The 16,553-nt window shown below is 39.5% G+C and overlaps 1 protein-coding gene across 1 annotated transcript in view; it reads right to left on the bottom strand.

Annotated features, from left to right (window-relative positions):
- Positions 1–11,168, bottom strand: part of LOC104513456 (teneurin-3-like) — a gene marked incomplete at its 3' end in the record, with an annotated part of 15,140 nt that extends 3,972 nt beyond the window's left edge. Inside the window, exon 1 of the mRNA XM_010156807.1 lies at positions 10,937–11,168. Within this exon, the coding sequence (XP_010155109.1) occupies positions 10,937–11,168 (232 nt within the window). The remainder of the gene's footprint in view (positions 1–10,936) is intronic.
- Positions 11,169–16,553: the final 5,385 nt, after the last annotated feature.

The following is a 16,553-nucleotide window of genomic DNA, read 5'->3' as shown; positions in this document are numbered from 1 at the left end:
CGCTGCCTGCGTGCACTGCTGTGCCACGCTCCGGGTCACTCGCGCTCCCTGGCTGGGGTTTATATCCCTCTCGGTTGCTCCCAGCACCGCACCTGACCCATGTCAGCCGCTCCCACAGGAGCTGCTGGTACCACGCGGGCTGCCCGGCTCCTTCCCTGCTCCCTGGGGTCCGGGAACCCCTCTGCTCGCCTCAACAGGGTGCCGAGCTGTGGTAGGAGCTGTTGACACCACCGAGTCCCGTGGTGACTGAAGACTTGTGTTCTTAGAGTTCCTAATTAACCTTTCCAGAATGGCTTCAATGTGAGGGATTTAATCATCGGTTTCTTACACTGTACACCCATTTGCAATTTCTCCCACTGACAGTAAGTGCCTCAACAGTTCATAAAGACTTAAAAAACAGCGGGGTAATTGTAATGAAGTAATTCCTATGAAGAAAATGTAGATACAGAACAAACAGATAGGCAAAATGCTTTGTGGGTTGGGTTTTTTCTTCCTTTCCTTAAAAAAAAAAAAATTATATGAAGTGTAAAAGAGAAAAAAAGTTAGACACACTTCAAGAAGACTTGTTCTGGAGACACCTTTGGGGGTTTTGGACTATTTGGGATGATATACCATGAAATCAGCTTTTAAAAACTGCCAATAATGCTGTTTACTACCGCTCTACCACTACACGTTGCATTTCTCTTGGCTATGGAGCATCAATTTATAGGTAGTGTAAGGAATGCTGACACCCTCCATTTGTGCAGACAAGAACAAAATTAATGCAATAAGTCTAAAATAACTTTCAGGAGCTTGTGCAGCAATCACTGTTAAAAACACAGCATTTGCCAACAGCAACCATCACATCTACCAGTTATGTTGCAAAAAAAAAATCTGAAGAGCCTCCAAAGCATCTACCTAAGTAGCATAAGAATACACACACTCCCTCACCTTTTAAACCGGAGAAGTTACAGTTTGAGTGCCTTTGCTGATTTTTGTTTTGTCAAGACATCGTACCAAAAAGGCAGAGGTCCCAAACCCATCCAAGTCCACACTCAAAATTCTGTTTGGTTTGGCTCCTGCTTATGTTTCTGATAATGTTTCATGCCATTTCTGCTGTGTCTGCATCCTGCATTACTTGCCAGTCCCTGTTCTAATCTGTTCTACCTTTATATCTTGCCTTCCTCTCTCTGCCTATTACACCTTCATTCCACCCAAAAATCAAGCGCATTTTCCCTATACTGACTCTGTGATAATGCATGCCAAAAATATGTATACTGAACTATATATGTTATACTTATACTGTAAAAAAATTGTGAAACAACTATAGCTATACAGATGTAAAACTATGATCAGGGTCCTTAGCAAAATCCATCTCCTCCCTTTTATTTCCTGAATTCCCTACTTAATCCTGATTATTTATTTTCTTAAATTGAAAGAAGTCTAATTTATTTAGAAAGCAAACAAGAAAATGTATTTTGTATTTTCATAATACAATTCCTACCATATAAGCTTATTGTATAAGCAGAACTGATGTCAAAGTGTTATTGCAAGAACCATGCAGTTTGCTGCTATTTTAATATGGGAAAAGTACTTATCTCCTTTTGTAGCTGTGTTTAGACACTATATAGTGGGCATGTTTTTCCCAAAAGCTCTTTACCTGGAGCTTTTTCTCAGTACCTCAGGAACACTTTCTATAGAGCAGAAGCCAGCACACAGCTGCATCACATCTTTGCAATGCTTCATCATTTCTGTACAAACAAGAGCTCAAGACTACTGACCTGATGCAACAGTCCCTCACCTTCCTGCCTCACACACATGACAACTATGAAGGAATAGTTCGGTTCACTGCAAACTGGCCTGCCTGTTCATTTTACTAATTCCTGAAAAATAGAGAGTTCACTTATGTGCCAGTCAAAGATGGAAAAATGAGCTTCTATGTATACAACAACAGGCAGCAAACCCATCCCTTCTGTTCTCAGGGCACCAGCTAGTCACTGCAGGAGCACTGAGGACATGGCATAGGTGTCATCCCCCTAGACGATCAAAGCAGAGCTGTACTGATTAGCAAGAATTCCACAGAATCCTACAGTGTCCTAAATATCACCTACTTTCAAGTGTCAACTCTAGCCGGTTTCTTTAGGAAAAAATATGTAACTTTTTCATAAATAAGGGGGGGGGTTTTCCCCCCCTCCATATACTGGGGCAAATGCACTGCAGCACACTTAGAAAATTGGTCCTTTGTAAGGCAACGCCTTAAAAGCCGGAGAATTGGAATTAAATGGATAGTAGAATACCAAATTTTCTGGAAGCGAAAAGGAAAGGATTTAAAAAAATAAATAGCAAAACACAGGCCATGGATGCTCCATAAAACTCTGATAAGAAGTGTACAAGTGCTGTCTCCAGAAGTCAAAATGTTAGGTGGGTAGAACACAATTGCACAGAAGAGAATGAGTAATGGATGTGACACCATCCATTCTGTCACACGAACTTCACACTATATTTACTAAGCAGCAGTTTTCAAAGCGGCACTTGCAGAGTCTGTTTGCTAGAATGCAAGAAACTGCAGTGACGAGTGACATGTAATGAGTTTTTCTTATGCTAACATTTTCTCTTTCTGATTTGGCACAGTATTTTGTTGTTATTACTTCAGCATGATTTTCTCTCTTGTTTTTGTGAAAATTATCTGTGAAATTTAAACCACCCTAATCCACTGTATCACATTTCCCTCCTGTTTTTAATTCCTATGTTTTTCTCTTCACTCATCACAACCTTCTTCCTTGTCACCTCTTAATCTCTTTCTTGACCTTTCCGCTCTATTCACTTTTCCATCTTAACCTCCTTTTCTTGTCATTATCTGATTTAGAGTGGAGCTGTAAGATTCCTATGAAAGACAGTTGCTTCCCCAGCATATCCAGTAAACCACACAATAGCAAGCAGCACTAAATGCCATTAAACCTTAGCAACTGTGCATATAATTTTCAAGAGCTCATTATTCTCAGCAGACATTAACCACACAGTTCCCCCATTCCTCAGGGGCTTTCAAAAGTGTGTGGGGAGCTAAGTCATGGTCTCAGTGACTTCTGAAAGAGTCAGTGGCAGATACTGAGTTCTCTGAGCCGCACTTATCATGCCACTCTTGATAGAAGAGCTTTATGGAAGACTCAAAACCTGAGTCAATTCTACACCCCACCCCACTTACTGTTTTGTGGGAAATAAAGTATTTCAAACTTGATCTTTAAACCAGCCATGTGTTTTTACTAGCATTACAACTAGAGAATCAGGAGACATCGATTGAAATGCTAGCCTGGGAAAGTTTTTATTTTAAGAAATAGAGCAGAATCAATGCAAATGAAACACACTATCTTTCTTACACTAGTTCTCCAAATGATGTTCAGACTCTTCTATGCTTTATGGGAGCCTCCTAAGTTTATTCCCTGCTAGGCTTGAGGGTGGCAGGGGATCCTCAGGATTAATCCACAGACCAGAACATAAGAAGCATTTCTTAATCCAGTATAAGGATAAAGGACTGTTCATCAAGCCCATCCGAAGCTACCGCAGAGTAAGATTAAAGTCAGCACAAGATAATTTCACAATTGCACAACTCAGAGCTTCGAGCTACAGCATCAGCAATCATGTTTCAGCACATTAATTAATAATTCAAACATTATGGTTCCAAATTTGGGGATTTTATATTAAAGCAATGGTTTATGACTAAGATTACACAATATGCAAACTAAATTGAGAGAAACTAGCACAGCTGCCCAGATCATGGGCTGCAAGGGAATAAAAATAAAAGGTTTTGTGGATTTAAAAAAGAAATACAACTCCATGAGTAGCAAGGAACACAAAGTCTTGATCATGACCAGAATGACAGTATAGACGTTTTAGGCCTCTGTCTTAATCTTTGGATCCTGGGACCAAATCATCAACATCTCAGCATCCATTTATTACAAAATACAAATAGTCTAAATTTGATAGATGTGAAGAAAATATGACCCAAGGGTAAGCAATATGGAGATGATGGATATCCAGCCTGCAGAGAGCCTACAACCACAGATCTGACAGATATGAACTGCCACATTAAGGTCAGTACGATGCTAATGACATGACATACGGCCTGAGACGGGGAAAGAAGGTGAGGAGGAAGGAGGCAGCATGAAGGGAAGCACGCAAAATAGAGCTCAGGCTCACTGGCTGTTCCTCCATATGGGAAGGAGAAAACACGACCATTACTTCTGCCTTTCCACGAGGCATGTCTGCCCCCACAAGTGAGCGGATAGACCCACAGAGGGGTGTATCTCAGCATACATAGTAGGAAACTTGGCAGGTCCAACAGGCTCTGAACTTGCATAAAATCAAAACCCACCACACTTATTCAGAGTAGCCCACACATTCCTATTTGTAGGATTTCATAAGCAAGTATCCCACACGCATGGGAATAGGATCTGCAATGCACGGACAGAATGAGGCGCTCAGCCCACTGCTGTAGGTAAGTGCAAGAAACAATGGAGAATACAGACCCGAGGGTGTCTGCAGAAACAGCTGCTTTTTACTCTCTCTCTCGCTCACACTTCCCGTCACACCCCCAAAAGGGTTTCCATTCTGTAAACCCTCATGATAAATGTAGCATAGCATTGTCTTCATTTAGATTTTCCAGCAAAATGTCCATTAGGCTGAAGACAAGACAGGATTTATGGCTCGGACATATTTATGGCACTGCAAAGCAACACAGTAGAAACACAAAACTCAAGGCAAACGTGTTCCTGTTGCTCTGCTATTTCCTCTTTCAGCTTTAATAAGCTCAGTAACACTGAGCACTGGCTCTCAAGCCAATAAATTGTGACATTTTACAAACTATTTTCAGAAAGTATCAAGGAACTTTCTGAGGAATCATTCCTATTTTAGTTCTCTGCTTCACTTCCCGCATTTATTTGCCATAAGCAATCCCTCACCGCTTGGCCTACAGCCCTGACTCTCAGCCCTAAGCACTAAATCAATGGCTGGGACAGACAGGACTCTCCAGGCTCTTTCATTCCTCCCCTCGCTCCTTCTCTAGCCGCACACCTCTCAAGCTTTATTCCCTCCATAGATGTTAACATTCTGAAGTCATCTTTCACAGCCATGCACGTGATCCATTTATCTCCCCAGTCCTCACTTCGTTTTTATTAGGAACGGGAGCCACGCGTACATCTCGGTCTATGAGCTTTGGGAAGACACAAGAGCAATTCCAGACCCTCTACAGCATCTTCCTCTCCACGAGGCTGAAAGTCCTTGTGAAGGCCCCTTGCCCATCTTATAAATCCTTAACCATTATGATCGAGAACTTAATTCTCTTGTTTTGCAGCTGGACTAGTCAAAGACAAGGTTTTGACTCTGTGGACCAAGGCTGTGCAGAAATGCCTGATCAAGCACTCTACTGCCAATAACCAAGGTTGATTTTTCCCTGGAGAGTCACAATTGCCCTTTGTCTCCAAATCCATAGCTCATCTACGGACCATGACCCACAAGGGGCCAATTTCAACTAGATGAATACCTTAGAGCGAGGGTGCGTATCACCGAGCGTGAGCTAAATATACCCCTAATGAAATAAAAGTGAAATGTTTTTCTTAGTACCATTCTGTACCTAATAGAATAACTTTAAAAGTCAACAGATCCTTATCACCTGGAACCTGAAAAACCAATTAACTTCTTATTGTTGCTTTAAGAAGTAACTAGTATAGCAATGAAAGATGATAATATTACTTAGCACTTACAGCGCTTTTCATCTTCAAAGCATTTTGCAAACATAAACTAATTAATCTTCCCAACACGCCTGTGAGGTGGGTGTTATTATTCCTGTATTACAGAGGGGAAAAAACACCACCTCCAGCAGAAGGTTACGTGCTTAGCTCAAGGCCACAAAATTATCCGGAACGTACCGGCACTGCACAGAAGTTACCCACCAACAGGGCAGGCACTGCAGGTGGCCGTGTTTTCATGTAACCAAAGAAGTATCTGTCACAATGACAATCAGGGCACATCTTGCACTGCAGCCAGGGATGTAAACCACTCATTCCAATATCTGCCTCAGATTCTGAGAGACAGCACTTGCCATGTCACCGAATGGTGATTAATTTGTTCATCGGGAGATCACAAAGTCACTTACATGTCTTTTCATATCTTCTTGTAAATAATCTGCAAAGCAGGCTGATTCAGTTCTATCAAGAACCACTTGCCGACTCAATAGTCAAAATCAGCTCATCAATAAGGCATAGGTAGCGGAAGGTCAAAAATGGTCTTATATATCTATCCTTCCCACTGCTTCAGACAGGTAGGTTTAAAGTACTCAAGCTTTAGGCTTAAAAACATGACCATTTAAATCCATTAATCCTACAGTTGACATTTATGGTGACCAAAAAGATTAATCATTTTGCTATCCCAATAACTCATTTTGAGCAGCTAGGATTTAAAAGCAATAGACTTTGGAGTCATATTACATTAGGATAGAAGCTGCCATTAACGTTTCAGGTTTCTGAATTCTTAAAAATGTATCCCTGACAGTGCTTAATATCTTAAATAATAAAATAAAATTGCCAATGCACGTGTATGTCACTCTTTCAGGTCGGTCTTCCACTGAACGGTGATATTTTTGCACAGTGTAACGCACTGTACACACCTTCACTTTTCAGCAAACTCATCTCAGTGATCCAGCATATTGTGAAGGAAATAAATTATTTTTCTTTGCTTTTTTGGGAAGTTCAGCACCTCTTTTTTCAGCTCCAAGGAGTTATGAGGACATCTAATGTAATTTAGGCACTTAAGTATTCCGGAAGAGTAAAGGTACAAAACAGCGCATATAAATACCTTCTCCTGCAAATCTGTAAGGAGTAGCGTGAAAATAAATTGATGTTGAGGCTTGGCTGACAATGAACTGTTCTGATTGATAAACACACAACTCATTCTTACTGTCAGCTAGAACAACCAAATAGCTTTACCTGCAGGCTAAAGCACAGCTGACTCAAGCTTTCATAAAGTAAAAATTCAACGGAACCCGCACTACCACATCAGGTCTCCTGTTAACAAAAGGTGTCCTGCAGCTCAGCTTCTCGATTAGCACAGTCCACAAGCAGCGCTGTGATTGTTTTGTACGAAAACAGGAGCACGCACGAGTCCGCAGCGCGGCCTGCCACCTGCGTCCATGGGTCAGCCTCCCGCTCCCGTGCGGAACTCGCTGATGTCATACGTGGATCACAGCACGGGATCAGCACACTGCCCTGCGACAACGAAATTCTTTAAGATGGAACGGCGACCCCTGAAGAGGTACTGCGCAGTTCTCACGTCCCTTCAACGTCTACCTGATGGTAAATAAAGCAGGTTCACACGTGCCTGTTCTTTTCTTACTAACTTAATGCACCTGTACTACTAGTTTTTTCAGTTCGAGTCCAGGTTTGATTCATGACCTCTGGCATATTATTTTCATATTGTAATTACTTCCAATTATTTTTTCCAAATGCAATTTTAAAAAGTAACTCTATCCCAACTAAAACCAGCACAACTACTTACTTTCCGTATTTCCACAATCCTTTCCTCCCACTCCCCACTCATCTCACACTTTCAGTTATTTCTCCATAGCTGCCTCCTATGTACATCGTCTGACTTCACACCGCAGTTTAATTTTGTAAACATGGGCATTTCCCTCTGTACAACAGAGAAATTCGACTTCAGTCCTAAATTCAGCAAGATACTTGGGCATATTCCAAAATACAAGCATTTAGGTTGCCGAATTCACTTAGAGAAGTTTAAATCAGGCTGCTCGTTGCAGTTGGATATGTTGAACCATAAGAAAGTAGAGGAAAGTCCTTCCTCTAACTCATAAACAGCAAGTAATTGTACGATCACACCTTGAAAAGTAAATAGTCTTTCATGGTGCTTCATCCACTATCAAGGTGAGAGTAGGTACCTTCTCAATCATGCAATATAAAATTGAGTGTCTAGCTTAAAAATACTTTTAAAGAGAAAAGCTCGTGGTCTCCATTTACCAATGAAGAGCCTTACCAATTTTTTTTAATTCCTATGTGGTGATTAGCAACAAAGTGAAAATAAATAACTAAATGAGAAGTTCTGAAAACAGAAGGCTAAATAATCCTTGTCTGTAGAGTTTAAAAACTAAACCAGTCTTGCATGGGAAGGAGACCACCATAGGCCTTGTCTTCCAGTGATGTTAACTGAAAGCATGTTGCCAGGATGAAGTGAAAATTTCCTAAACAAGCATACCCACTCTTCCAGTTTGTCAAATGCGTCTCAAAATTAATGATCCCAGCTATATAAAAAAATACTCAAATGTGAAATTATTGAATGTTCTAAATGCTGTCTATAGGATTACAAAGACAAACATGCATTTTTAGGCTCTTACTTCTATTTATGCAATTAATCTCAAGCAATAGTAATTCAGCAGTCAAGAAAAAAGATTCTGTCACTGGAACTAACAAGTGGAGAACAATTAAAGATCTCCTGGGGAAAAGCTACCAGTGAACAGGGCACACCTATCTCCTACAGAAGCATCCCTTTCTGAATTCCTACCATGGGACTTTGGGAAGCTGGAAGCACAACGGCAGGTACTGAGACAGCTCAGGAAGAGGAGGTGGGAAAGTTCCGGTCCATTAGCAGAAAGCTTTGAAGGGCTTTATCCCAAAATATCAGCTATAAGAACACACTGACATTTTTAAATTGTAACTGGTCCAGTAGCTTTCCAGCAGACACTGGAAATTTGATATTATTTTATACAGTCTGAGCAAAAACACTGGTCATGATTAATTTCCAATTAAAGGTATTTATTAAAACTTTACTTTTTTGCTTATAGATTTATTTCCTGTTGATTTAACAGACTAGAATGTAATTAGACAGTCAAAGCCACATATTTGCACACTATTTCTAGACAGAGAAGAAAAAAATGTATATGCAGGGAAGCATGTTTTATATATTATTTAAAAACCTTTGGAATGACCTTGAACACCTTCTCCACAAAATGCTTCCAGTGCCAGAAGCAGTAAATTCTCTCAAAGATGAATCAAAGGAACACACTAGCTAAGACTGCAAAACAAGCCCTTGATATACCTGACCCTATCAAACCTGCAGGTAGTCCCCAAAGGCACTAAACCAGCACACATTAGAGGAAGCCAATAAGCCATACAAAAGGAATTGAAAGGACAATGAGGAAAAATCAAACAGGCATAGATGACAGTGCTGAGACCACTGAAAAGTGAAGATGATCCTACACATCCCAGATTGCCATTTTAGGCCTACAGATATGTGATTTATTGCATATTAGGCAGTAAGCATTAGCTAAATATTATGTGCTTTTCTGAAGAAAATGAAGAGTAAAAAACCCAATCCCCAGCGCACCATCACGTGACATGCCAGAACACATAACTTTTTTCATTTCAACACTGCTATTTCAGAAAAACAGTACTCTTTAGGCAATAGTTTATTAATTCATTAAATAAATGCTGCCTATTTCAATGTAATTTTATCGCTAGCACTAAGAAAGGGTCTACAGTACAGGTCTCAGAAAACTTCCTCTTGATTTTGCCTCATTAATGTAATGAGATCAAGGTGACTAATGACTTTAAAAACTTGAAAGTAACAACGACATGAGGTTTCAACACATCGCGGAAACCAAAAATGCACAGCAGAAAGCAGCCAGACTAAAGTAGCAGCAAGCCTCAGTTACATCAGCCTAAGAGAAATATTTTTATTTCCCTTGCAAACACTTGTAGGCAAAAAAGTCAACACCATCTGCCCAGCTCTAATTCTAATGTAAAGTTATTCTACTTGGAACAAAGAAAAACCACTGATGGGGAAAATATTTTTAAACATTTCCAAAATTAAAACTAAGGATTTCCTCATGAGAAGGAAGTTTTCTTTTACTACCCCTCAATCTATCCTTGTCTCGTCAGAAAAGAGAAGATAGCTTTACACAGAAGACTTGAGGAGCAGATTCACACAGTTCTTGGCCTAGGTTTATCCTTTTGATAGCTGAGCTGCAGTACAATATAAGGAGGAAAAAAACCACAAAGTACTTTGGTTGTGGAAACGTAAAAATGCTAATTCTAGAGACTACAATTTTGAATCCAAAAGTGAAGCATAAGCACTTAACCCTAACTGGAGCCAAGTGCAATCTTCCAGAATCACTGAGGTCCAAAGGGACCTCTAGTTCAAACACACTGGCTCAAGTACAGTCAGCTACAGCAACTTGCCCAGGACTGTATCCAGTCAGGTTTTTAGCATCTCCACGCATATTCACATCTCTCATGTCTCACCAGTCCTGGACTCAGAAATTCAGGTTGTTCTAGCAACATCTGGTCAGCATCATGGATATCCACCAAAAAAAAAAACCCAACAAACCCAAATGAATTAATTGTGAACTAATTTACCTTGCTCACTGTGTAGTGCTCTGTTACTGCCCTTGCAAGCTAAAAGACTGAGGCACTGAGCTAATGCATTGTTTGTATGATCATCCACACATACATTTCCCCAGACCTGTTCATAGGGCTTGGCCTTCTTGCAATGGTTGCATTTGTTTAATTCTGAAACTATTTATATTTTAGGTATTTTCGACTGGCAAACTTCTTTGGACAATCTGTTAATGAGTTGAATTTATGCTGGGGGTCTATATTTTAAACTGTAAGGCCTGAATACTTCACACTTGAGTCTGCAATGTTGTCACTGACCCATTGCCCAACACATGCCGTTTACTTAACTTTCCTGTGCATCATGTATTATTTATTTTAAAAATGGTGCACACTGTTTTCCCCATCTTTGTAAAACATTCAGGGAGATGCAAGTGAAGTGTACTATGTGTGTAGAGCATTACTAAAACAGATGAAACTGATATAACAGACTCTTCCTGCAGCAAGAATACTTTGTTACTTGGTACTAATGAATTACACACTCTGAATTAAGACATCTTGCCTACCTTGTCTGGTATATTCATCTGCTTCTCTGTGAACCAAGTCTTTTACCCGGTTTCCATACAGCAACCTAGAGGAATCATGATCAAAAGCTTTCAGAGTTTCACTGGAGCTGTAAGACTTCTGTGTAGGCACTCTGCACTCCTCATTTTCTGCAGAAGAATTTGTATAGCGCCGTTCCTTGTCCCGTCTGCTCTTTGTCAGGGAGCAATAAGGCCTACGTTCCTTCACATCCATACTTCATTCCTTCTCTGGGCACATCAGTCCAGCTTATTTGGAAGTCTTCTCTACATTCAGCTTACATTCACCTGTAACAAAATTAGAAAGACAACCACTGATGTGTTACACCGTTCTCTAATTGCTGTGACTGCTTCCTAAACGTCTGGAAGAGAAAGAAAGATCTGATCAATGATGGGCGAGACGCACTTCCGTAACATTTGCGAGACTTCCAGAGGTTCATGCACGAGCTACCCTGAACAAAAAAATTAGCAAGGAAATGCTTGTGAACAGCAACACAATACTTCTCATTTTTATACAATAGATTAGCAGATCAAAAGCAGACTGAGAACCGAGTAGAAAAAACACAGCTTTTCAGCTTTAAACACGTGTTACTTGGCTAAAGTCTAGCTATTGGTAGGTTGCTTTCTCTTTTTCTGAGAAGGATGCATGTTTTCATGGTAAGTCTGACTTCCCTCAGCCTGTCAGAAACCTCTGGTTTTCGTATTTGCTGTTTATATACAGACTTCTACAATTTTTTTATTGTCATTACTACTCTAAGAAATTTTTTCTCATCAAGAACATCATTTAACAGCAAGCTACAAAAACATCAGAGCTGACAGCAGGAAGACTTCTCCAAGGTGGTATATTCTATACAGCTCGTGCTAGAAAACAATTAACTACTTGATTTGTAAATGACAGCCAGAATACTTCTTCCTTCCCTCGAGTTTTTAAAGGAATATTACAGTTGGAATCTTATTTGTATTGCTATTTATTTTTCTTTACTGTTTCAGTCCACTTAGTTTTCAAAACAAGGCTCCTCAGTTTCATCCCTTGGGTCCTGCACACTTAACCAAAATGCCTACATTTCTGACAGAGTAAGAAATAGTTTGAAATTTTTGCTTTTGTTTTTTAAAAGAAAAGCACTAAACTAAAATAAATACTACAACATGTATCTTTAAACAGCTGGCAAAACATCTCAATGAGGAACAGTATGGACGACTTTAATACTTTGCAACTGTACCTGTTAACTGAGGCCTTGCTATTCCTTGGTTAACCCCTGATATGTGAGGGTTCTCTCCTCTGTCTCACTGAGAACTCTTCTCCTGGGTGCTCCCTTCAATTTAAGGTACTTAAATACCACGACTGATTATTTTAGGAAGTACTATCAGTCAAGTCCTTTGTGATGGAGAATTGAAATGACATTTTACAGCACAGAGCAACAGCCGGTTCCATCTGCACTCCGTTCAGCAAAAACAAGGTTGCTTTAGAATTCTTCACGTTTCATTTCAAACATTTAGTATCAAACTAATTAGTTGTCACTCCTGAAAAGATTTTTAGATCTTATTTAATTTACTACAGAATAATAATTTGTTTGTGATTGGCAGCCGGTCTTTTATCAGTCTGCTTTTAGATTCTCTGAAAAATTCTGGCATTTCTTGACCTGTGTGAATCTCAGTTTAAAGACAAAGCTACAAAGCCTTTAGTTTAAGCAAGCTCTCTTCTATATTCATTACATTTTTAAATGTTACATGGTTAAAAAGAAACTGAAATATTTGTAAATGATCACAAAAGCTGAAGTTGTGCAACAGAATAGTTGCATTTATGACCATTCAGATGCCTGCATGCCCATGTAGCTCATCTCCCTCATTTCTGTTAAACACTCAGATTGTAAAACACTTGATCGACTAACGAGTGCAGGTTCTTTCCATGTCCTTTCCAACTTCCTAGACACTTCATAAACTTTATGTTTTAATGACACTAATGTGAATGGTGATTTTTTACAACAATTATTAAAAGATACAAACAGGTATTCTTTTGCAGTGTAAACACTTTATATGGGAGCCTATCCCCACTTTCATCTAAGCATTATGAGACCTTAAAGGGCCACTAATTCCCAATGTCTCTAAATTATGCCGTGGGAAAACTGACATACACTATTCAAAGATTGAATAATTCTGAATTTTTTCCCCAAGTTTCCAAGCTCCTTTATAATATATATTTAAAAACACCCTTCTTCGCACAATATTGTGTTACTATACCAAGCTAAAATCCTCAAAGATTCAATCTATGCTGTAGCACAAGGAAGTACTGATTTGCTTCCCACGGAAGTCAATGAATTCAATAAAACTTCAAAAGGCAGTTTTCTAGGTTATCTATTGCCTCTCCAGGCAAAGAATGAAAAGGTTAAAATAATACAAGCTGTTTAATAGCACCACATTATGGAGACACTTTTACAGTGATTACACTGCTACAATAATGAGGACTAGTGGATTCTTTTTGTGGGCATTTTCAGAAAAAGTCCTGTAGGATTTAAGAACCTGATCTTTTTGAAACTGCCCTTATACAAAGCACCTGTTTACCTTCAGTAACATTTAGCTTTAAAAATTAATAGTATGTCTCAGCAGGTTTTAGAAAACATTTAACATCCTCAGGCTCCTGCCTTTGAAATTATTTCATCAGTCAATTAATACACATAGCTTTTATTCTGTCTGTCTTACAGATACCTTAAAGATCTGTCTACAAATAAATGCTCTCTACTGTGATCAAAACACAAACAAAAAGAGAGAACAAACCTATTTGCAGGATACAGAAATAGGTATCAGAGTTAACGTTTAAGTAGCAAGCCAGAAATGACAAATCAAACAAAAGGAAGACTTGCAGATGGCTTTGTAGATCTGAACCCTGAGTCTTATTACTGCAGTGGGATGTTTTACAGTCTCAGGACTCTAAGACTTACCTGTCCCATCATGAATTCCCCCCCACCTTCGTTAAAAAAAATACCCCTCACCCCCAACTTTAGAGATGTATTTTCAATTATTGGTGGAAAAAAAAAAATTAAAAGACCACTCAAGCTGTCCATTACTGCACCTGCTCAGCTCCTTTAAGATCACCGTACTTAAAATATTAACAAGTTTTCCCACTCATTTCTGCAGATTAAAGTGAACCGCTGTTGCACAAATTTTAACATATCTCATTTTTTCTTCTGCTCCCTGTAACGTAAAAGCTGCATCGCAGGGCGAGTTACCCAACTGCACTGACTAGCTTTCTCTTACTGTGCCCTAGAAGAAGCTCAGATGAAATGTTGGTAATGAGTACAATACGAACTCAAGGGAACACAGCGACTAATTTGACACATGAACAGTTTTTTTGACAAATCAGATTAAAATTTTAAACCAAATAAAATTAAATTTATTTTCTGATATGTCACAAAAACACTTGCCTTCATCTGCAAGTAATTTTTGCCCATATGTCAATATTTATGGTCCATCAAATAGCTTCACTCCAGCTAAATGAAGGAATTTTCATAGAGCAATATTTACAAAGCTACTGAACTACTAACTCACCCGCTCACAAAAGGATGTCAAAACAGCCGTGCTAAATGCTGTTACACGTTGTACTACAATGCTAACATGAAATGGCCTGCATATACTAAAAGAAATGAAAGATTTCGCTGGTGTGTGCCACTACCTCAAGTTCTGTTTAATGCTTTTCTACATATAAAAACTGAGGATGCTTATCTGCGTCACTGAGCGTTGGGATTTCCCATGACCTTTTCAGTGATCTAGCCAACATTACAGGCTCCTGGCTGGATTACACAGGAGAGTGTATGCTCATCACCAGACTGACACGTCACCTCTTACAGAGTCATGCCCATCCCAATGGTGTGCTTAGCTTAGCTGACTGCAGCCTCCCTCAGACTGCACTTTCCCACTCTCACTTCAGATTTTTAAAACAGTTCAAAACCTTCAGGAGTAGAAGCCCATTTTTGAATTAATACTTCCATATTTCCTTTAACTTAATTTTGATGGGAAGCAGAAGAACCAGAAAAGCGTTTCTTGTACATGACCAGGTCGTTGGGACCACAGAGCTCATTCCCTTATGCGCCAGGCCACTCCGAAGACATCATTAGCACATTTAGCGCAATTTTTAATTACCAAGTCAGATAAGGTACGTGCAAATAATTAAAACAAGTAAAGTAGAAGAGAGAATTTTGGTAATTTAAGTCCTGTAGAGAGCTCAAGTGGAAAGACTAAACCAGAACACAAGGCATATTCAGACACAAGTGTCCAAGCTACCGTGGGAGCTTCAACGACCCAAGTCTCAGATAGAGGCAAAAGCTGACTGATGCAGCGGTAGAAGTTTCATCCTGTAGTTAAAATTCCCCAGGATAGCCTTTCAGCAGTTCCTCTTAATCACCTATTGCAATGTGAAATAAATTCATTGTAGTGAAAAGGAGGAAAAAAAAAAAAACCCCACACACCAGTTTCTTAGCTTTTATACAATAAAAAGCCTCAGCACTAAAGCCCTACGCTGCAATATAGGAAAAGCACAACAGACATAAAACGTAGTGTATATTTTAATTGCCAAGATGTAAACAAGGCTTTAGGGTCATGCTACAAAGTGTAATCTAAAACACCCTGCTACAACTTCAGCATGCCCGCAGGCCTTTTAAACTCTTATGGAAAATTATTGCATTTAATTCAGCAGCTTCAACTTCAAGTTCCCCAAAGGGTTCTTACAGTTTGGCAACAGGATGGCAATCCTAACGTGCACAGTGCTCCCTCCCCACCTCCCACTCAGTGAACCTTCTTCCAGCATTAAACCTGGTTCAGTGAACACCAAGGTAACTGATGAAGAAGTCTAAATATACCTCAATATTTTATGCCCTTTGATATCTAAAAAGCTACATAGGTGCAAGGTAGTAAAAAGGTAAAAACAAAAAGATGTTTGTTACCAAAATGAAGAGTTAACCGTATGGAAAAGATTACGTTACTGCATGGGTTGATTTATGTATCTACTATGGTGTGTATTACACTCCCTTTCAATGTGTATATCCATTTGAGACATCTCAGAATATGCAAAGCAAAAATGGAACTATTCTGAGAACAAAAAGAGGCATTATTTTTATATAGACAGTGCTGGAATAGCAAGACTGAAAGGATAAAGCTAGTAGATTTCTTTGTTAGAGAAGGACAGTAATGGAGTAAGAAATACTGTTGTAAGGAAGGCCAAACAAGACCTCTCCTACAGTCCCACAAGAAAGAACAGTCAGGAAAGCAGCACACTGCTCAGCCCTGAGCCCTTCTTCCCTTCCTGAGGCCAACAAAAGTCAGCCAGGGAAGGCACTGACACACCACAGCCTTCCCTCAGCACCTAAATCTAATAATTTAGGCATTCCAAAGAATGATAATATTCCCAGCTGTATCCCAAAAAAGCCTGTATTATTGTGGGTGAATCACTATTCTTTTTATTACTGATTACCATCATTATGAATTAAAAATAATTGATCCTTCCACATTGATCCCAGCACAAGCACAGTCTGAATGCTTGCTTTAGGTCGGGAACAGACTTCCTTTCACGACACACTACCACATAAGCACAGGCAGTAAAAGAACTGTAAGA

This window comes from Eurypyga helias, unplaced genomic scaffold, assembly GCF_000690775.1.
Source record: "Eurypyga helias isolate BGI_N326 unplaced genomic scaffold, ASM69077v1 scaffold36278, whole genome shotgun sequence".
Taxonomy (NCBI): Eukaryota; Metazoa; Chordata; class Aves; order Eurypygiformes; family Eurypygidae; genus Eurypyga; species Eurypyga helias.
This window is presented reverse-complemented; position numbering and strand designations above follow the sequence as displayed.